General features: G+C 36.3%; 1 protein-coding gene across 1 annotated transcript in view; it reads right to left on the bottom strand.

Annotated features, from left to right (window-relative positions):
- LOC136672047 (mucin-2-like) overlaps nucleotides 1-16,985 on the bottom strand; it is a 33,590-nt gene extending 16,605 nt beyond the window's left edge. Inside the window, exons 1-28 of the mRNA XM_066647986.1 lie at nucleotides 16,960-16,985; nucleotides 15,921-15,975; nucleotides 14,145-14,300; nucleotides 13,155-13,211; nucleotides 12,450-12,711; nucleotides 11,630-11,750; nucleotides 11,191-11,281; nucleotides 10,902-11,008; nucleotides 10,521-10,740; nucleotides 9,659-9,784; nucleotides 9,099-9,216; nucleotides 8,671-8,809; nucleotides 8,251-8,361; nucleotides 7,718-7,787; nucleotides 7,267-7,404; nucleotides 6,506-6,667; nucleotides 6,027-6,121; nucleotides 5,488-5,614; nucleotides 4,406-4,658; nucleotides 3,897-3,946; nucleotides 3,413-3,513; nucleotides 2,878-3,029; nucleotides 2,380-2,518; nucleotides 1,947-2,057; nucleotides 1,363-1,539; nucleotides 682-921; nucleotides 239-395; nucleotides 22-150 (exon numbers count right to left, since the gene is read on the bottom strand). Of these exons, the coding sequence (XP_066504083.1) occupies nucleotides 22-150; nucleotides 239-395; nucleotides 682-921; nucleotides 1,363-1,539; nucleotides 1,947-2,057; nucleotides 2,380-2,518; nucleotides 2,878-3,029; nucleotides 3,413-3,513; nucleotides 3,897-3,946; nucleotides 4,406-4,658; nucleotides 5,488-5,614; nucleotides 6,027-6,121; nucleotides 6,506-6,667; nucleotides 7,267-7,404; nucleotides 7,718-7,787; nucleotides 8,251-8,361; nucleotides 8,671-8,809; nucleotides 9,099-9,216; nucleotides 9,659-9,784; nucleotides 10,521-10,740; nucleotides 10,902-11,008; nucleotides 11,191-11,281; nucleotides 11,630-11,750; nucleotides 12,450-12,711; nucleotides 13,155-13,211; nucleotides 14,145-14,226 (3,535 nt within the window). The 5' untranslated portion in view covers nucleotides 14,227-14,300; nucleotides 15,921-15,975; nucleotides 16,960-16,985. The remainder of the gene's footprint in view (nucleotides 1-21; nucleotides 151-238; nucleotides 396-681; nucleotides 922-1,362; nucleotides 1,540-1,946; nucleotides 2,058-2,379; nucleotides 2,519-2,877; nucleotides 3,030-3,412; nucleotides 3,514-3,896; nucleotides 3,947-4,405; nucleotides 4,659-5,487; nucleotides 5,615-6,026; nucleotides 6,122-6,505; nucleotides 6,668-7,266; nucleotides 7,405-7,717; nucleotides 7,788-8,250; nucleotides 8,362-8,670; nucleotides 8,810-9,098; nucleotides 9,217-9,658; nucleotides 9,785-10,520; nucleotides 10,741-10,901; nucleotides 11,009-11,190; nucleotides 11,282-11,629; nucleotides 11,751-12,449; nucleotides 12,712-13,154; nucleotides 13,212-14,144; nucleotides 14,301-15,920; nucleotides 15,976-16,959) is intronic.
- Nucleotides 16,986-22,378: the final 5,393 nt, after the last annotated feature.

The following is a 22,378-nucleotide window of genomic DNA, read 5'->3' as shown; positions in this document are numbered from 1 at the left end:
ATTACAGACAGAAGCTCCTACCTTCCAGTGCTGGTAATGGGGTTTTGCAGTCTCCTGAAGGGTTTCTGCAGGTCTTCATACAGGGGGCACCACACGGTCTGTAGTGCCACTCACACTCTCCTGGACCGTTGTAGTAATCACAGAAAAGTGCTGCAAGCAGAACAGGAGGTTAATCTCAGGGGTAAAAAGGTGTCAGTCCTTGGTGTCAGTCAAATAGTAGCATCTTTTAAAGACTTACGGCAGATTTTAGGTGTTCTCCACACGACGCACACTCCAGAAGCATTACACGCATTGGCATAGGATGCCACAGCTGTGCAGAAACACTCGCAATCTCCCCCACTGTCACATGCACATGCATCACTCACACACGCAGAGTAGAAAGGAGATGGATCCACCTTAAAGGGAATGGTACACACAACGCTGCTGCTGATTATGGTCAGTGTATCCCAAATATAAAATCAGTGAAATCCCAGTGAAATCCTCTTAAATCTGGTCATTGAACATAATATTCATTGTTATGACGCTAAGATTACTTGCTTCAGGCATCATTTCCTAAAACAACCCACATCAGATTATCTGCCGGTAATCTTATAATGGATTTAAGATGATTTCACTTAGTCTGTCAATAAAAAGGGAGTGCCCACAGTTTTGTGTAGAACAGAGTTGAATTGCTGCCGTTACCTGAGAATGACAAGCAGCAAAAACTTTGCTGGTGATGATGCTGCACTGTCTCTGAGCCCAGGCACTTCTGTAGGGGTTTTTAGAGCATGGATCTTGGACAGCCAGAGCATCTGGACAGGTTGAATAGGACTTCCAGCTGTTTCCAAAGGCCAAAGAATCCACCACAACCTCCTGGCTCCTCGTGGTGAAGTCGTTATTTGCGTCGCCGTCAAAGTTTCCACACAAACCACATACTTGGCCCTGTTAAAAAAAAATTAAATAAAATATCAGAATCAATGTAAAAAAAACTTTTTGTGAAAACATTTTCTTAATACCACCAACAGTTACCAATTCCAGGTATTTAGAGGAAAATCATTATACAAGTACGTGATCAGAGTTCAAGAATAAATACAGAGGTAAAGATCCAGTTGACAGAAGCTAAATGAGCTAAAAATGAGGAAGGAGAAGAGACAGTGTTTGACATTTGAGAAGGGGCCAGCAGCAGAAAGCAAACTATTTTAATATTCCATTATTACAATATATTACAGTGTGATGTGCATTAAATAAATCAATATTTTAAGTATATTTCAGAGTGAAATGTAATTTTGTGTAAAAGATGCATTATTATGAGCAAAATTTAGTTTTAAAAAATGATCAGAACTATATGGGTTTTACATGTAGAAAGATTTCATAAATGCTCACTTTAAATTGAGCACTGAGTTTGATGTGAATGCTGGTTTTCTTGTCCCAGATGAGGGTCACTCCATTGTCGGTCTCGATCACCAAGTAGTTCCCCATGACGCGGACCTGATACGGGATCTTCTTTCCTTCTTTCTGCACCAGGTTGAATTTTTCGTCTGACAAATCAAGCTCGTTATTCTGAGAAAGAAAGGCACTGTCACTGAGAGTTGGTGGGTTAAAGGAGAATCCCATTTATTTATTTCTAAATAATATGCATGTGTTTTTAAAAATGTAGAGTGCTTTTGGTCTTGTGTGTAATGACAAAACAGTTCAGAGTGGTGGTGAATGGAACCAGATGTTTAGCAAAAGCCTTTAAACTGGTGGAGGTCTCTGATGCTTGGTGGTGGAGGAAAGGGAATAAAATGGCGGATATGTGTTGCAAACATGAACACGCCTGGTTCCATTTACCAATACTGCAAAGGAGTCCACGAGTCGCTCTGCAGTCAACACATCGAAACACTGTGATGGACTTTGTTTAGCCCTCAACAACTGATTTATACCGTGCCCTGGTTATTGTGAGGATGATGACGATGAAGTTTACTCACTCCTACGTAGAATTTGATGGCCTTTGAGCACGTTGTGCCTGTGGTTCCACAGGCAATGTTTTCAGTGATGACTCTGAAAGTGCCATTGCTGTTGCTGCTGCCACAGAAATCCTGCAAATTGGAAAAAAAGGTTTGTTGAGTTATTGTACACAGCAAAACCAGAATTAAAAAACTCTGGCCAAATCTAATATCCCTAATTAAGAGATTTAAACAATTTCTACATGACTTTTGTTGTTTGTATTTTATCCAGTGAGTATATATTAATCCATCAGCTTTTATTTAATTCACTTTCTGAACACAGGATGTACCTAGAATAACTAAACATCATTCTTATTATTTCAAAACAATGTTTTTCATCGTCGTATCATGGTTCAGTACCAAGAAAAACAAGTAAATCTCAGTGAAGTGTCCAGAAGTAGCTTAAACCCAGTACCTGAGCAAGTGTGTATTCACAGTTTCCATTGTAAACATATCTCTTTGCATCAAAAGTCTTGAAGTGGCCGTCTCCATAGACACTACAGGTTCTACTGCACTCTGCCGTGGTGCAAATAAACTTTCTGTTCCGACAGGTGCTACAACAAACAACAGCAACAACAAAAAAACGTTTTTATCCCCAGAAATGAATTTAATTAATCAGAAGCTTCATATGTTTTGTCAAAGAGTCAAATATCATTATTATTAACTCTTTGTAGACCTATTTCAGGCTAGATTTTAGCTATAAAAAGGCTGTTAATGAATAAGATGTTTCTCTGGATAAAAAACATTAAATCAATTAAAATAAATATGAAAACACAGATGGTTAAGCTATCATCTATTTTTGTACATTTCCTGTAATGAGAAATATCATGTTAAATATGGACTAGACTGAAGATTATTTGCTTAATATTAAGTTTTCACTGTGGCAGGAATTTCCGAAAAAAGCTGAACACACCATGTGTTACAGTCGACTACAATAGAGTCTCCATTTTTGTAGGCGAGTCCGTTGTGGAAACAAGGGCAATTTTCTTCAGCCACACAGCCTCCGTTTCCATCGGCGAGCAACCCAGAAGGACATATGCAGCCAGAAACACAACCTGTACTGATCTGTGGGGAGAGTAGGAGTGGGGAATCATCTAAACACTGTCTTAGCAAGTGAAATTAATATGAATTCAAGTAATACTTTAATGTATAATAATGTAATATGTCTGATGTTGTAGGAAGTGACTCGTAACAACCAGAGGCACATATTAAACCAAAAATAATAGGTCATACTACTCCTGTTCATAAGGATTTCTTTACATTACAAATTTACCACCAAGGTATCAGTCAATTTATAAATCCCGAATCTGATATTTACACTGAATATAAACTCATTTGCCGACACATCATTTATAGTAACGTATGTAATTTGATCTGCAGCATCAAAATTTAGCCATAACCCTGTATACTCAAGTGCACTTTTGATTTTATTTTGTATTATAACTCACACAAGTCATGTCCATTGTTTGGCAGCTTTTCTGACACTCAGAACCTTTGCTTCCCGGCGCAGCAGCAGAGCAGTTGAAGTAACTCATGGGATAAGTACATTCTGCAATAAACACATAAAGAATCTGAATTATTCAGTGAAACAAAGAAGTCTTTTAAGCGACATCATCTTAAATCTAGTCAATATCTGAAGTATTTCTCATTATGATATTATTTAACCTATTTTTAGACGGTTGTTTTAGTGGCTTTAGCCAAAGGATTTTTTTTATTGACAGATAATTTCACCAATAATCACTAATTCTTGAAGCAGGTCTATCTTTTTACATGTGAAACACAAATATTTTAACTAAAATATATTTACAAATATACGTGACCTCTGGATATGTGACGTCTGTCATTTCTAAAACCGGAGAACATTTTTAGGAGTATTCCTGCTGTATGTGCAGATTAAATGTGATGAATTCTTATCGCAGGGCGCTTTCTTACCTTTGTCCTTTACTTCACCGATGCAGCTCAGTTGCCCGTTTTTACAGGTGCTGGAAAAAGATTGGAGAGATAAACACAAATACATTAATTATTGTAAATCTCGTTCTACAAATAAATGATCTCTTAGCAAGTGATAATCCTCTGCAATGTAGTTCATTTCTGATATTTCCCAATACAACACTGTTACAGTATTGTTGAAGTGTCTAGATGAATTTGTGATTTTAAGTGATTTATCCAGTGAAAGTGTCTAATTTCACTGACAGATAATTTGTGTTTCAAAACATACTGCAGATATTTGAAAGACTTGAAATGAGCACAATTATTTAAATTAGACACATTCTCCATCTAAAAGTCAAATAAGCAAAAAGTTCTAGAAATATGTGAATAATTTTATAATTTCCTTATAAAGAGTAATATCAGATATCCTGACTAGACTAAACACATTTTGTTTACAGGTGAACCAGTGATATCACAAAAATATTTTTTATTTATTAAAGATGAACCCTCACCATGAGGCTCCGCCCTTGTTGATGACATCTCCAGCCTGGTAGATTTTGCTGAAGTCGTAGCAGGGGCAGCTGCTGGCTTCCACACACATGCCATGTTCATTAAGGTACGTTCCCTCAGCACATCCACATCCATCCACTGCCACGGCGTTGACGTTGCAGGAGTAGTCCTTCTGACTCAGGGAAAAGCAGGTCCGTCCACAGCTGGTCATGTTGTAGGAGTACACCATGGATGTTGGACATTTTTTGTAGAGTCCTGTGGAAACAATACAGCAGTTTATGTTTAATTTCTAGTCTGGTTGCTGTAGAAAATCTATTCACTTGTTTTTGTAAAAGCACACACACACACACACACACACACACACACACATATGTTATTTTTTTATTATTATCTTCTGGGAATATAGTGAGTTCAGTTGTGTCTGAAAGAACCAGGTTGTGAACCAGTTGTGTCTTCTCAACCAGGTCATGTTTTGATGTGTTCAACAGGCAGTAATTTCCTATATCCTGAAATAATTCACAACTGTAAACAGCTTGGATTTTCATTGTGAACTGAGCACTGGATCGGAATAGTTTCCACAGTGTTTATTCTTTTAGATCCTGCTTATAAGAGCACATATTTACCTTTAGGAGTTTTAGGCCTCTCCTTAATAAATAACTTCAAACATGGCACAGTATTTGAGTTGTCACGGCCTTTATTAACTTAAAGACTTGCCCTTAAATCAATACAAAATCTGAGAGTTGCGCCAAGAAATTTTTCAAGTGACATGACTATTTCACATTTTAAATTTGACACACTGCCAAAAAATAAGCTCTTATTAACTGAAATCATGAACTGGATAAGCAGATACAGATAATGAATGAATGAATCTTAAATCTAGTCAATACATATAATATTTCTCATTTTAAAAATATTATAAAAATGTTTTATTCCATCAGCAAGTAGAATTACTTGATTGAAGTCATACTGCACTAGAATAAGACATTTTCTCTGGAATAAAAAAGCACTTAACACTAGTAAAATTGTCCAGAAAAGGTCCAGGTTGAATAATCTTGAAATATTTTTACTAGGGAAAGCTACTCACTGCAGGTATTGTCACTCCAGCCGGTGATCACTATGTTTTTAGCTGCGCAGGCGCGAACGTAGGATGACAAAGATGCACACATACATTGCTCCGACTTCTGACAGTTACAGGTGTCGTACATACAGTTCTGTGAAGAAGAGAAAGGTTAGAGTCAAATAAACAGGTTACAGAGAGGAAACAATCCTCCTCCTCTGGGAAAATGTGAAATTCAAATGGTAGTTTTATTAGAAGAAGATGAAACGTTTGGACTGGGTACCACCCAGGTTTATACAGTGTGAAAGAAGATTCTACAGAAAGGTACTGAGGAAAATTGATTATTTGTATCTTCCCCTGGAGATTAAGACAGAGATTGCTGTACCTTTGAAACATTAAATGTATACATTCATGAACAAATATGTTACCTGCACATGTCTCTTTTGAAAGTGCAGAACTAAAGGTAGATCTACTCCCAGTTACGGTCACGGTTGTTATGAGCAGATATATATCAGGCTTCCCAAGTTTCCCGCATGAATGAATCGTAAGTGTCTAAATGAACTCACATCTTTGTAGATGCCTGGGGAGATTACAGAGTGACAGCTGGAGAAAACTCCGGAAGGATCTGTCAGCAGGGAGCACCAATACCGCGCGTATTTCTCTGTAGAACAGGATAAAAAGTGTTGTATTTATCAGTGACAAAAAAAATATATAAAAAACTTGTGTATGTTATTTCTGAATTAAAGAAGCAATCAGTCATTTCTTAATCTTCTTCACATTATACAACAGCCATTTCACTGGTAGATCAGTTGCATCAGGGACTCAGTGCTAAACCAATTTAAACATGATCCCTCCGACATGGAGGACCCACTTTACGAAGTATAAACTGGTTCATTCAGAGACAACAGTGGCCTTTGATTCCTGCTCTACAGAGTAAAAAAAATGTAAAAACTAAAAATAATCCCTTTGTAAACACTGTTTGTTATTGTTCAGTGGATAAAAATGACTTTCATCTCCTTTTAAATGACGTAAAAGAAAGGTGTACCATTTTCCGTGCTTAGAGAGCAGGGGTTCTCAAAGGACTTCTTAATGTCTTCGCAGTCGCCTCGTGCTTTCCAGGCATTTACAAAGGGCTCACATGTGCCCTCATTGACTCCCTCATTGATGGCAAGATCATCTGCCTTATTGTTAAAATTGCCACAAAGTCCTGTGGAATAAACACACTTCAGTTATTTCATGTTATAAAGTTTGCAGTATAGCTGGATCTCAAAGTGTCAAAGAGCATCTTCCAGTTACCGGCAATATTTAGTGAACAAACAAATGACTTAGCAAGTGAAATCATCCTAAAACTACATTCTGAAATATTATTGCTGTTTTCCTAGGCATTATTCACTTGTTTAAAGTGATTTTATTTAGTAAAAGTATCTCACTGTTGGAAGGTAATACTTATTTTTTGTTCATTTTAAGACATGTTTATCAGCTACTATAACTATACACTGTTTTACTTGATAAATTCATTAAATATTCTCTAGAAAAAACTTCAATAATCAAAATAACTTTACCACACTTTGCAATGAGAAATATTAAAAATATCACCTTCCAATAGGTTGCAGTGCAAAGATACAATTCAGATCTATTTCTCAAAAATGAGATTTGTGTCACAATAATTGCAAATTACTACAACAAATAATCCCACAACAGATATCACACACATCACGTCATACTATTTATTCAGTTTCTGGAAATGAAAAAGATTTTATGTGTATGTGGAATAACAAGGTGTGTAAGTACTGAAAGCGTACTCACCAGACGTTCGTCCTTGATATTTGGTGTCCGTCGTGATGAGGAGTTGCATGAGGGGAGTGAGCTGGATCTCCAGAGTAATGCCAAACTTGGTGCGGATCATGACATAGAAGGTGGAGGGTTTAAAGATTTGCACATCACCTGCAAAACAGAATCAAATTATTACCCCATTATAATGATATATTAAAATACAAAGTCATTCAGTAATTCAGTGTTAGTGCTTTTATTCAACTCAAACGTCCTGAGCCTTTAAAACTATTCAGAAAAAAAACGCAGTTCTCCATTCATCACAACCTCAGAAAAACGCAAAATATTTATGTAGATATACATTTGCGTGTCAGGAATGTTTTATTAGTCAATTATTTCTGGACACAAAAGAAAATGTGTTGCAAGTCTCTGTTGTAAAAAAGTCAGATTTTATTGAGTTATGAATATTAAATACTTGGTGGTTTACCTGTATAAAGTGGCAAACTTGTGTCGATATTGTTCACCTCAACCTTTCCACTTGTGTCCACTGTGATCACCTGGGAGTGGAGTTTATGAAAGTTGATAAATAAAGGTGAAAAATATTTAAAGGTTCGATAATTGGTCAAATAAATCCTCATTAATCCTTGTGTAAAAAGATCCTTGTTACACGGTGGATGTGGCCAAAGTCTCTGATTAAGTAAAATATCTTTAATCTAGTCAATAAAACTAATATGCCTCACTTTCATGGAATCAGTAAAAATATTATAAAAAGACTTCCTAGTAGAAACTGTGATTTAAAGTGATTTTTACTTAGAAAATATCTTATTCCACTTGAAGGTTTTATTACATTTTCTGCCACTCTCTCCAGGAAAAGCTGGAGAATAAATTATGTTATACTATTCTTACAGCAATTTCCTAATAAAAATATTAGACATGTTGACTAGATTCATTAACCCTTTGTATGAAAATGTATCCATATCTAAATATACTTTTTCCAGGTGTTCCATCTCCATCACTTACATTAGATCCGTTCGATAATGCCAGAATGACGGATTTCAGACAAGTTTCCGTGTTAGTCGTTCCACAGTTCAGTAGCTCTCCAAGAACTGTGAATTGTCCTTTTGTGTTTTCCTGCCAGAAAAAAGTAGAGATTTCATATGTTGGAAAACATGATGAGCAAAAACACAGCCCAGTAAATACGTAAAATTTAGAGTTAGAGTAAATATTGTTCCTGATGTCAACATCAATTCATTTGATCAGGGAAAAAGTTGACTATATGAATATATGAATAAGAATTAGTTCAACTTTCACGAGCTCAAGGACGCTTTAAAATCGTAGGGGAAAAGACAAATATGACACCTTTTCCACATTTTATTTGCTGTGTGATTACATTAGTATCATCATTGATTTTTATCTCATCCTAAAGTGATGGCAGCTTACTTTTGTGAGGACATAGGTACAGTCTCCATGAAAAGTGTAGGGATGTCCATCGTAAGTGATGAAGTGAGATCCTCCCTGCACCGAGCAGGTTCCAGAACAATTTATTTTCACACAGTTCCACAGTCCCCCAGAGCAGGTGCTGAATAACACACAAGGATTGATGCAGTTTTATATTAAAAATATGAAGCCTTATCTGTGTCAGGTCCCTGGATTTCAAAGAGCCACATCACACATTTAAAGACCATCCTGTAACGTCTCACATTTTTTTGCCTATGTATTTATAATATGACTGCCTTAATATTTTCTTGGACTAATTCTAAAAGAGAGCAAAGCACAAATGAAACAAAATGTATCCACAGACACAGATTTAACTCCAGACACAATTGGAAAAATATGAATATACACTGGTAAATTTGTTAAAGGCTCACCAGTTTTGGCAGTTTTCTATATAACCCTCTCCAGGGGCGTACACATCTCCTCCATGGAGACAGGAGCAGGTACTCGGAGCAATGCATCCATTGCGGGTCACATCATCGAATACAGTTCCTTTAAAAACAGAAAGACATTTAGTTTTATGGGAATGGGTTGTAAAAATGCTATCTTATTAAATCCACTCAATATTTCTCATTTTGGGATCGTGAATGAAACACTATAAATACAATAGAATGTATTTCTAGACATTTATACTGTTTTCTGTGTGATTAATCCAGTAAAAGTGTCTTATTTCTAAGAAAAAACTCAAATAATCCAAAATGATCTGCCAGTGGATTTATCAAATTTCTGAAATGAATTATAAGAAATAAATCTGTTTAGCAATAATGTAAAATGGTCTCATAATATTCTTACCACAAATGTATAATGAGTAATATTAGGTCTATAGTGTTAGTTAGAGATATCCATCTCAAGGACACTAGACCAAAATGGCTATAAAGCAGCACAGAGTAGAACCATGTAAATATTCAGGTGAGGTTCTAAAAACAAACTTTACCTGCTGGACAGAAGCATCCATCAATGCAGTGATCTTTACACGTGCTTCCACTCTCCTGGTTCGAGCAGGTTTCCACACATGGATTTCCACACTCCGTATACTCCTTTTTGTCTGTGCACGTCATTGCTGTAACACGTAACACCATAAATTAATTCTAAAAATATTTATATAATGCTGTTTGTTTATTCCACCTATGGTGAATACCCTGTTGTGCAGTTCTGATTTTCTGAGTAGTGTAGAGACTACACTAGTGTCTTGTGAACACTGTCTCAGTAGAAAAGTGTGAAACAAAATGTGATGGTCTGGAGCAGATGAGCCTAAGGTCAACTTTGCTAAATGCTACACCTTCCAGAGCTCGGTTTGGAGTGGTTAAAATATTTTTGACTGAAGTAATGGAGCTTTATGATAAGCTGAAACTCCAGAACACAGAAACATCTGTACCTGACCTTTTATACGGATGTTCTTATCGCTGAATGTCATCAAAATCTCAACATATAAAGTATAGAAGCTAGAAGACTATAGGCTGCCACTGCAGCAAAATAATTCCCTTCATTTCAGGAGAACTGTTGGATGTGCAGATGGTCAGATGCAGTATGGGCAGCCGTGGCCTAATGGTTAGAGGACCAGGCTTGGTACCGGAAGATTGCCAAGACCAAGGCACTGAACCCACAATTGCCTCCCACTCTGGGTGTGTGTTCACAGCCCCTAGTGCACTAGTGTGTGTGTGTTCACTGCCACAGATGGGTTAAATGTGGAAGACACATTTTGTCGTATGCTGTATAATGACAAATAACTGCACAATAATAAAAAAGATGTCTACCAACTTTTGGTTGTAGAATGTGTAACACAAAGGAATACTCACGGCAGAACTGGTCAGTCCTCCAGTTGCCAGGTGTTCCTCCGGCGTGTACACACTGCCGGGAGTACTCATTGAGACCTTCACAAAAACAGGAAAGGTCAGCATTGGCAGTTGTGTTGCACTGGCACATATCTTCGATACACGCTTTTACAAACGGCTCAATGGAGACCAGGGCAAAACAGCCGTCGAAGGCAGGGTTCATGAACAATTGCTGACAAGCCGGCTGTAGAGAAAAAAAGAAGACAGTTAAAAAAATACCCTCAAAATAAAAAACAATTATTTATGAAGTCACATCTAGAAATAATTTGAATAATACTCTTAGGGCACAAGCACCATTCCTTCTCTGTGCTTCATATTTCAGTAGTAAAGAGAAGCTTCATGTACCTCGTCTCCACAGTTCTCATTGACTATCTCTGGCGGTTCGTCACAGGTTTCTTGAGGACCGTCCATTCTCCACAGGTTTCCGTAGTTGGCAGCAGTGAGCTCCTCCCCTAAAATATGTAAAATATATGAAGATGTATCACATCTCATATTAACTTAAGAACATTATAAGGTTATTGACTTGTTTGTTCATGTTTATGTTTGTTTGAAAGTATTTTATCCAGTATAAGCCGTATATATCCAGTATAATTTTTGTTAAAATATTTGCGGCCTCTGTGAAATTTTATTTTACCATTCTTCATAAACTCGTTGTAAACCGGAATTCCATTGAAGTCGCCACAGAGTCCACACGTCTGATTGTGGTACTTTGGGTCTAGTTCAATCTGAAAAATAAGTTCCATGGTCAGCATTAGGCTTGTGGATATAGTCCTGATTTGGCTACAATTCATCACCATAGGGAATATATATTTCCAATCTAAAATTTAAAATGTAAATATTAACTTATAATATTACAAAGGTTAATCACACTTATCTAATTTTGCTCATTATCAGCGTGTTATTTGAGGATTATCATAATAATTGTAATATATTTAGAAATATGTTTTAAAATATGAACATTATTACATAGATTTTTTTCATTTGGTGAAACGTCATTTGTGCAGTGTATACAATTTCAGATGTTAATCACTTTTTTTAATGATGCAATTTATTTGACATCAGTAAAGATTTACCATGAAAGCATCGTCTTCATTCCACATGACTTTGAGCCCCAGCAAAGCTTTCACTCTAATATACCTATCGGTTTTTTCGATATTGACTCCTAAGCTGATGAATGGTATAGTCAAGTTGACACTTAAAAAACAAAACAAAACACATACCATTAAACACAGGAAAAACAGACAAATAATGAACACATTAAATAAATTGCATTTGCTCCTATTCAGACGGGATCTGGGCTGTAACAGGAAGGTTGCTGGTTCGAGCCCCAGAGCCGGCAGGTCTTGACTGAAGTGCCCTTGAGTAAGGCACCTAAACCCCAACTGCTCCCCGGGCACCGTGGCTAGGGCTGCCCACTGTTCCGGGTGTAGTGTGTGTGTAAATGTGTGTTTGGGTTAAATGCGGAGAACAAATTCCACTGTGTGCAACCCCAGTGGCCAATAAAGTGATTCTAATTCTTTAATTCTGCTGAATTTGTCTTTACAAGTTACCCCTCTCACAACCTGTTTTTAGATACGTTTACTTGTTTTAAATTATTATGTCTAATAAGTGTCTTATTTTACTGGCAGACCGCATTTGTTGTTTCAAATATTATTTCTAGAAAAAGACAAATGATCTGCCAAAAAAAATAAATAAAATAAGATTGGACTTTCACTGGATAACATCACTTACATCTAGCAATAAACTTCTAGAAATGTGTACATTTTTTATATTTATTTTAAAATCACACTTTGAGAATAAGAAATATTACATTTTATTGAATGATCAGATTTAAGGTTGCTAAATTTCACTTGCTAATAGACTGTATCTTGCATGGCATGTGTTTTCTCTTACCTTTTGCCGTTGACTGTGATTGAGTTTTTGCTGAGCTCCACCGTGGTGCCGTCCAGTTTCATAGAGATCTTAATGATGCTGGACTGATTGTTCTTGACCTGCCGCCTCAGCTGGACATTGAAAGTTTCGTAACTTCCGCCACACTGAGAAGTCATGATGTGGTTACAGGTGGAGAGCAACTGGAACACGTCTCCATCAAAGGTTTTGAAATGGGAATTACCCCATGTGCTGCAGACATCCTGATTGTGTGCATTAGTAAACCCTGAAAAACACACAACATTTTCAGTTTAACCATATAGTCCATAAAAAATCTATTTCTAGGCAATGTTTTGCTTGGTTTAAGTCCTTTTTTATTAAATAGCTATTAGCAGATAATTTGTTGTGGATAATTCTGCTGTTTCTCAAGGCATAATTTCTAATCACCTTTCAATAAAATGAGCCAATTACTCTCACATACAATAAGCAAGACTGCCTAAAAATGATTCGAAAAATATAATTTATTTATCTTATAACTCTTATTTTTATATAGTTATATTTATATAGTAAGATATTATTCAATAAAATAATAGCTATATGTTACTATATATCAAGATGTTTTCATTAAAAATATATATCTTGGCTATGTACTAAAGTGTTTGCCAAAGTACTATACTAAATCTAAAATCAAAAATTACACAGGAAATTTGAAACAAAAACAGTTCATACCTGCAATCATTTTGGTTGTTTCCTGAGGTTGGATGATGTTGACCGTTGTGGGGAATACTGGGAAAATATGTAAAAATATGTGTTTATTTATAATTCACTGAATGGATGTAGCTTAAAGCAAATTTTGAAGTAGAAATTATAGAAGCTTTTAAAAAAGCAAGTATTAAATATTACACCAAATAAACCCTTTATATTGATTTCCATTAAAAAGAATGTTTTACATTTTTCCTGTTTTGACTCATTTCGAACATCAAGCACAAAACCCCAAACTAGTGTTCGATAGTGAATTATATAAGAATCAAAAGTTCAAAATCAAAGTTGACATTAAGAACCCAAGTGATTTTATCTTTAGAGCTATGTATATAAGCTACAGCATGATCACGTCAACATTGTCTCGCTCTTTTATAAATAACACAGTTTAATGTTGATTTTGTACAAGTGAAATTAAACATCTTACTGACGGCATACTTCTTATACACATTCATTCATTATTTTCTATAAGTGAAAATTAAAAAGAAATAAAATAAAATGTGGCCTGACCAAAAGTAAGGTATATCCATATAAATATAAAATGTGTAGAAAAATGTCATTTAAACATGTTTGTTGTAGAGGAGTCTGTGTTAACGGGGTCTCAGTAAGAAAGTTAACAAACCTTGTTATTTGAACAGCCATCTTCAAACATGATAAAATAACTACTCCATAAAATCTGTTATTGCTGTTATTTTACAACGTACAGAGTAAAATCATTTTCAAGTGATCATGCTGTATTTTATATAACGGCTCTAAAGATAAAATCACTTGGGTTTTTAATATCAATATTTACAGAATATATTTCATATTCCATTGGAAGGTCAAATTGTTTGTTTCCAGCGCTATTCCCAAAAAATAAAAAATAAAAAATAAAAACAATTGCAATGGAGTAAGACTCTTTCACTCTGTTTAAATGTTTAAATTACGGTTGAATAATCATTATTAAGAATTTTAACTTACTGGTTTGTGCTGTAGCCTGTCCAATAGTCAGTGTTATCCATATTAGCGCCACAGTAGTTGTCGTTACTTTAACTCTCCCCATGACGACTGGAGTGTCAGCCGCCCCACAGTTCAATAAGAAACACACTCTCTCTGTTCAGAGTTTTATACTCGGCCCTTTTAGGAGGGACACAGGATTTTAAGATTTGATGAAGGTGGGGCTTGGGCTCAGTTTATCTTTCCCAAGTAAATTTCTTCATGGAGTGTATGGCATGAGTGAATACCGCCTCTGATAAATATCATGGCTCCAATAAGAGAAATATTCAATATTTAGATTAGATTTCATATTCATACACATAAGAAGTGAGGGAGTTGTAGAAAAGACTAAATGTTGGACATTTTTTAGGTTTTAAACGTTTTATGCTAAAATGGTATATAATTTAGACGGTTGTGGACAGACTGAAGTGCCAATGTGCTGAAATCATTTGACCTGATCAATGTACTTGAAACCAGTAAACAATGTCTAGAAAACACAAAGAAAATGTATTATTTTCTCATAATTCTAATAACTATCTTCTAATAATGAGCGATATTAGACATAGTCTAGAGTTAAAGACACCGTTTGCAATATAGTTTGGATTTCTGATCTAAAATTCTAAAAATAAGGCCAACAAACAAAATTCATCATAAGAATTACAAAACTGATTCTTAAAATTCATATATCCACTGTGGACATTTGTCTTATTTGCACGTTTTGTTCTATTTGAACAATTAAAAAAAAGTAACCTTAGTCAAATATGACTTATGTGTGCTGTGCCCTAAGGTTAAATTTGTGAAACCTTGAGTCAACTCTCATCTGCTATTCTCCACCTTGCTTACTTTTATTGAATAAATATGCCATTTCAATAATATGATAATAGCTAAATATTCACACATGGACAGAGAGAAAGACCGGTCTGTAAAACAACATGTATTATATTCTAAATTCTTTCTTTTTAAAATTCACATAATCATGTCATTGGCCACTGTGTCTTGTTTCTGTTTCTGTGGTTGTGCATTTTGCTGAGTTTTATATTCATACAGCACATACTTCTAAAGATAATATTTAATTAAATCCAAATATCTCAGATCTAGTCAATATATGTCATATTTTTCATTATGAAAATCTGGGAAAAATTATTGGAAGATTATGAAGCATATTTCTAGATCATTCTATTTGATTTAAGGGATTTTTTTTTTCTTACTACATAGGCCATTTTGGTCATTTCAAGCAGTATCATTTTATGAATCTAAAACATCTAAAAATTCTAATTAGCTACTAATTGAATTAAACACTTTCACTGGATGAATCTGATAAAGTTTAATAGTCAATAAAGTTTCAATAAACTTATGACAAGCTTACAACAATCTAATGAGAAATATTAGATATACTGACTTGATCTGGGACATTTCCCTCTATAAAAATATATTTTAGCTTTACTTTGATCACTGGGCTCTACATAATTCAGTAAAGAGTTGCTGAGAGCTTAAGTCTGAGAACAAGAGTATGTACTTTATACAATGGTGGGGTGAGGTACCATCCCTGAACAGTAAATATAGAATAAATATAGAAGCCCATCCCAAAACAAAGCTAAGAACTTTAATAAAGACTTTGTACTAAACTGAGCTGCTCCAGTGACTCAATAGGACAAAGAACACAGACACAAATGTTGTCTAAGATGAATGTTCAAGAAAGGGGATTACTACTTTTTCCACGAAGGCCTTATTTTAATTCAAACCAATATGTGAGTCAGGTACCTCTCCAGGATCCATATCCTGTTCTGAAGAAGCAGCTCCAAAGAGTTAAATGAACCTAAACGAGAAACAGCAGAGAAATCAAGAAAAAAGCAAACATCTAGTTTTTTATGTTAAACACTGGGATATGGGTTCATCAAACTTCTTATGCATGTTTTAGCAAGTGAAATGATCTTAAATGTAGTCGATATATCAAATCGTTCTCAGAAGTAAATATATCATTAATCAGTAAATATATCAATTTTAAGTAAAATCATCTCAGTATGAATGTATTGTGTTGATTTTTATTATTTATCTGTTTGCCTTAAAATAGGATCATTTATTCTCAACATTGTATGATTTTTTTTATCTCCTTGAATGAAAGTCTAGTAAGAACGTATCTAATCTTATAACACTCTTACAACAATCGTGTATTCAGAATTATTAGATATTGGGGGGGGGGGGGGGGGGGGGGGGCGGACGACACACACCAGATATCCACCTCTAAAAACTCAAGGTCATGTTGTTAAAAGAAAGTACTGTAAAAACAATACTGATGCCAGACATTTTTTACCATACAGAAAATTGTGACCTGAAACATATTTTTAAAATCTCATTCTTCCATTCACAAATTCTATTGAAGTGTGCAGAATTTTGGTTTAATAGTCACCAACAAAAACATACCTTTATTTTACCATTATCAATATGCCATAAACTCCAAAGGTTCTGGTGGTGGTCTTAGAAGTTAAATATAAATGGCTTTCACTATCAGAAAACTGCAATTTCTTTCAGGATCATAGCTAATAGTCTTATCTTATTTCAACTGCAGTATTACATTTGCTATGTATTTGGCTTTTTGTCAGAATTAAAAACACTGTAATAGATTTCTGAATGTATGTGATAAAAAAATTAAACATGCTATCACTAACTAACTATTATTACCAAACAATATCTATAGTTAACTTAGTAAAACCCTTGTACTAACAGATTATACCACCCAGCCTGTGTTGAGTTTACCTGAAGCTCAATAATTTCCTATTAAGAATGACTAAAAAACATCTACATTTTGCTTTCAATCTTTTTTTCCGTTGAAAAGACGCATCTATCGACGTTCACATTTTTTAAAACTAAATTGCAAAATGTAATTTCTGGAGTCGACTCTGGTATCGACTCTTCAATTTGAATATGTATCCTGTTCGTTTTATACAGGACAGCACCAGAGCCATAGGTAAATGAACCACTTAAATGAACAAGTTTTAAACATGATATATCAGCCTCTTACAAATATCACAGATTTGTGTGAAATTCATTTGATTAATGGAAATCTAGTAATGAGTCGTCTTCAATCTTTTCGAGTCGACTCTTTAGGCAAACACTTTTTGGGAGTCGACTCCAAATAACTAATTGACGCTAACGGCTAATGTTCTGAGGTATATGTGGCTAGCTAATTAAAATAGGTCTATACTATAATATATATATATTTTTTTACTATCTTTTCCTTGTCTTTATCATTCTATGAAGTGAACTCTTTCAAATTTCTGTACTTGGTTTGTACAGTCGCAAGCTAACTTTTCAAACTACTCGTGTAAATCATTTGTTAGTTAACTGGTAATTTTATTAGCAACGTTAGCTGATAGCTAGTCCTGCGAAGTGCTAAACTACAAATGTGTGTCATGTTCGGATCATTTGACTCTGTTTAATTGTTATTAGTAGCAGGGGGTCATGTTGTGTTTGGGATTAATAATGTCGAGGAGTGCTTTAATTGTATTTTATCGTGTTTGTGTTGGACCTGGTATGGTATTTACGGGCAACTCCAGAGAGAATCCTCATTTGCTTGTTCTCAGTATGCCTTTATCTCATATGCCAAGGTCATTCCTGTAAATGTATTCACATATTCTTCTCTTAATAAGTCTTTTAGCTCATATTATACAGCACTGGTTTACAACTGCTGCACTAAACTAAACGGTTATACAGCGTTATTTCCATAAACCACACTATATTTGACTTATACAGTGCAAAAGTGATCTCTTATTAATTGATATATTTAGACTAAATAAAGGTATGGTATTATAACAATCCCAGAATGGAAAAAAAACAGACCAATTTCACTCAAGATTTTTGACACAGTCTGCATTTTTGAAAATTAAATATGTCATATTTGAGACATCAAAACTTAATTTTTTGTAGAAAGAAACTTGTTCATGCAAGTTTTAACCTCAGGACTGATTAGTTACCAAAAATAGCCAGGTTTACTAAAACTGGGCCTACACCCAGCAAGAATCTAAGACATTTCTTCCATTCTGAAAGAGACCCACTTGCTTCCTGTATCTTTTAGAAAAGATTTTAGAGTTTTTGTTTTTACTTAGATTTAAAGCTTAAATGAACTTAAAGCTGCTCTTTACCTCCCAGCACATTTCAGTGATTATGTTCCAGTGCAGACCTTTAAATCTGTAGATTCTGACATTCGGTAAACAGTCGATAGCTTTCAGGAAAAGGCCTCATTCTGTTGTGGTATCAGTTTGTATCAGTTCCTTTTTTAATTAGACAAAAAGCACAGTACATTTTTCAGTGATTCTCATGCCTTTTTAATATGGCTGTGAACATTGAATTAGTTTCATCTTTCATTGCTTTTCCCATCATTTTTTATTACATTATATTCATTATTTATAATATTTATTTTACCAAACTTTATGTAGTATTTCTAAAGCACTTTGAGTATGAAAAGGGTTTTATAAGTACAGATTATAATAATAATTATTGTTATTATCACTTGGTTATTGGTTTATTAGCAATTATTGGAATGTCTCTTTGTTCTGAAGTGGATAAAACACGAGATAGGTACCAAAAATTTGTTTTGTCATTCGTAACATGCTTTTCCGTGTCTTGCCTTGCCTCTTTTATAGTGTACAGTAGCTTCTCAACAGACGTAGCAGTTGAAGCAGATAAAGGCCACAGCAACAAATTCCAGTGGGCTGGTATTCATCTGTAATGAATGGTAAATTACAGTCATTCAAATTCTGACCCCTTTTAACCTTAAATTACTGGAATTTAAACTTTCAACCTTATAAAAAGCAGGTTATATTTTGAAGTGTCTTCATTATTAATCGTAATGCATACATTATTGTTTTTTCATTCATTATTTGTAGGTCAGGATACTACTGTCTACACAGAATCACTGGATTCAAGGCAGGAACCCACTCTGAACAGAGAACCAGTCCGTCACAGGGTGTCACTCACTCACCTGGTCAGGTAAAGTATCAAAAAATGCCACTTTGGGAATTTTGCATGTTTACAGCAACAACAGCAACCTCCTTTTAGAGCATGTTTAATACAGGTCAAAGATCTGTACATAGATACATGGTTTGAGTTCTGCGCACAGTTTGTATATTATCTACAGAAAATCATAAATTACATGGAGAAACTATAAACCATTTTACTTGTGCGCGTGGGTGCTTTACTGTTGAAAACAAAGTAAAGAATCTGCTGTGCCCCGATCAGAACCAGACTGGGATCGGTCTGCCCGTGCCTGATTGACGAAACCAGGTGTGGAGGTGTCATACATTTACATAAAGATGCATAAACCTCATTACATTTCTTGCTGTGAGTCTGCACCACACGCCACCTTCCACCACAATTGGGGGAATCTGCTAATTGAAAAAATTAAGTAAAGTTCAAGAAGCAGTAGATCAGTGGATCTGTGTTCTCTTGAGTGTTGTTTCCTGTTCCTTTGCGATTATTTGGAGTGGTGTTTGTGAGCCACAGCAAATCAACTAGCATCAGCTGACTGCCATCAAATGCACACAGAAATGTTCCAACATGTCTTCCCAGAAGAGTAAGAGACTTTACTGCAGTAAAGAAAAACAAGAAGAAGAAGAATGAAATGCTGATGAGAAAGTTTCCACAAGCCTTGACATTACTGCGTGAAACATCCTGAACGTTTTCTTCATGACGCACACAAGTCTAATTAGTGACTCAATATTTGACAATAACTGACGTCAATACGTTGCTGGCTTTCTGAATGAGTGCAGGTGACTATTCTAGTCATACTTCACGTTTTTATGACGGATTAAATATCCACAGGTGGATTGGCTTCTCAGAAGTGTCCATAGGTCTGTGTGAGTGACTGTCTGATGCCCTGCAAAGGACTGGTTGTTTAACTGATTGTTTGCTGAATTTAGCATATTAAAAAATCAGATTTGGGCAAATATTAAATTTTGTATTTTACCATTTTAAATTCGACAGATATGTACAGGTCTTGTACTTAAAATGTATATCACTTGCCCTTAACATCATTGAGGTAATAGCTAAAGTAAATTAAGTCTGTTTACTGGGACATTTTAGTTCCACACTTAGGCAAACACCAAATGAAATGGGTCATTCCTTGAGATCAAGGCCTTTAGAAGAGGAAATTTGGTCAGTAACACGGCAGCTTTTGTACAAAGAGCAGAATTTCCTGGTATTGACCAAATGAAATATTTGTCATTGAAACACGTGTGTTGTATTAAATGAGCACATGATATTTTATCTTCTCTGTATGTGCCTGAAACTCTGTAGTCTGTATTTTTAAATAAATCCAGAAAGAAAGAGAATAAAATTGACCACTACATACACAGAGCTGAGTCGTTAGAAAAATAAAAACCGTACAGGAGAGATCAGTGAGCTATTTATACATTCATTCATTATCTGTAACCTTTATCCAGTTCACGGTCGTGGAGGGTCCAGAGCCTACCTGGAATCATTGGGCACAAGGCGGGAATACACCCTGGAGGGGGCGCCAGTCCTTCACAGGGCGACACACACACACACACACACACACACGTTCACTCACACACACCTACGGACACTTTTGAGTCACCAATCCACCTACCAACATGTGTTTTCGGACTGTGGGAGGAAACCGGAGCACTCAGAGGAAACCCACACAGAGACAGGGAGAACACACCACACTCCTCACAGACAGTCACCCGGAGGAAACTCACGCAGACACAGGGAGAACACACCACACTCCTCACAGACAGTCACCCAGAGGAAACCCACGCAGACACAGAGAGAACACACCACACTCCTCACAGACAGTCACCCGGAGGAAACTCACGCAGACACAGGGAGAACACACCACACTCCTCACAGACAGTCACCCGGAGGAAACTCACGCAGACACAGGGAGAACACACCACACTCCTCACAGACAGTCACCCGGAGGAAACCCACGCAGACACAGGGAGAACACACCACACTCCTCACAGACAGTCACCCGGAGGAAACCCACGCAGACACAGGGAGAACACACCACACTCCTCACAGACAGTCACCCGGAGGAAACCCACGCAGACACAGGGAGAACACACTACACTCCTCACAGACAGTCACCCGGAGGAAACCTACACAGACACAGAGAGAACACACCACACTCCTCACAGACAGTCACCCGGAGGAAACCCACGCAGACACAGAGAGAACACACCACACTCCTCACAGACCGGCACCCGGAGGAAACCCACGCAGACACAGAGAGAACACACCACACTCCTCACAGACAGTCACCCAGAGCAGGAATCGAACCCACAACCACCAGGACCCTGGAGCTGTGTGACTGCGACACTACCTGCTGCGCCAGTGTATCATAAAAACTTTGAACTATTTCCCACCAATACCAGGACCAAACTATATATATACAAAAACTTCTGTACTTTTACTTTTTATATTTACACGTTTTAACTGTAACGGTGTTATGCATTTAGAATATGTCACCTACATGAAGATGACCTTATTTAAAATAAGTTTAATATAATGTGCGTAATTATTTGTCATGGCTTGTGGCCTGTGATTCCGGGTAGGCTCCGGACCCACCGCGACCCTGAATTGGATAAGAGCTTACAGACAATGAATGGATGAATTATTCGTCATTGTACAACGTACAAAGAAATGTGTCTTCCACATTTAACCCCTGTGTGGCAGTAAACACACACACACACACTAGTGCACTAGGGGCTGTGAACACACACCCAGAGTGGGGGTAGATGTGGGTTCGGTGCCTTGCTCAAGGGCTGTTCATCCGTGGATTGAGGAGGAGGACAGTGCTGTTTCTTCACTCCCATCGTCCCCAATTTTCCTTTCAGTTTTAAGCCCTCTTCTCTAACAATTAGGTCATGGCTCCCTATGTAGTATAGAATCTCAGAATATCGTAGAATCTCTCATACATTCAGGCCACTATTTTCTATATAAAACCACATGTAAGAAGATATTAATTTAAGTGGGATTTTAGTGTTTTTAGTGGATGTCATAAAGGAATATGTATAAGCCAATTCCCCCACAAGTCTTCATGTAATAAAACAGCTATGACTGAAAATGAATACGCCGTATCAGTTTTCATTCATTCATTGTCTGTGACCCTTATCCAGTTCAGGGTCGCGGTGAGTCCAGAGCCTACCTGGAATCATTGGGCACAAGGCGTGAACACACCCTGGAGGGGGCGCCAGTCC

Source organism: Hoplias malabaricus, chromosome 16 (genome assembly GCF_029633855.1).
Source record: "Hoplias malabaricus isolate fHopMal1 chromosome 16, fHopMal1.hap1, whole genome shotgun sequence".
NCBI lineage: Eukaryota > Metazoa > Chordata > Actinopteri > Characiformes > Erythrinidae > Hoplias > Hoplias malabaricus.
This window is presented reverse-complemented; position numbering and strand designations above follow the sequence as displayed.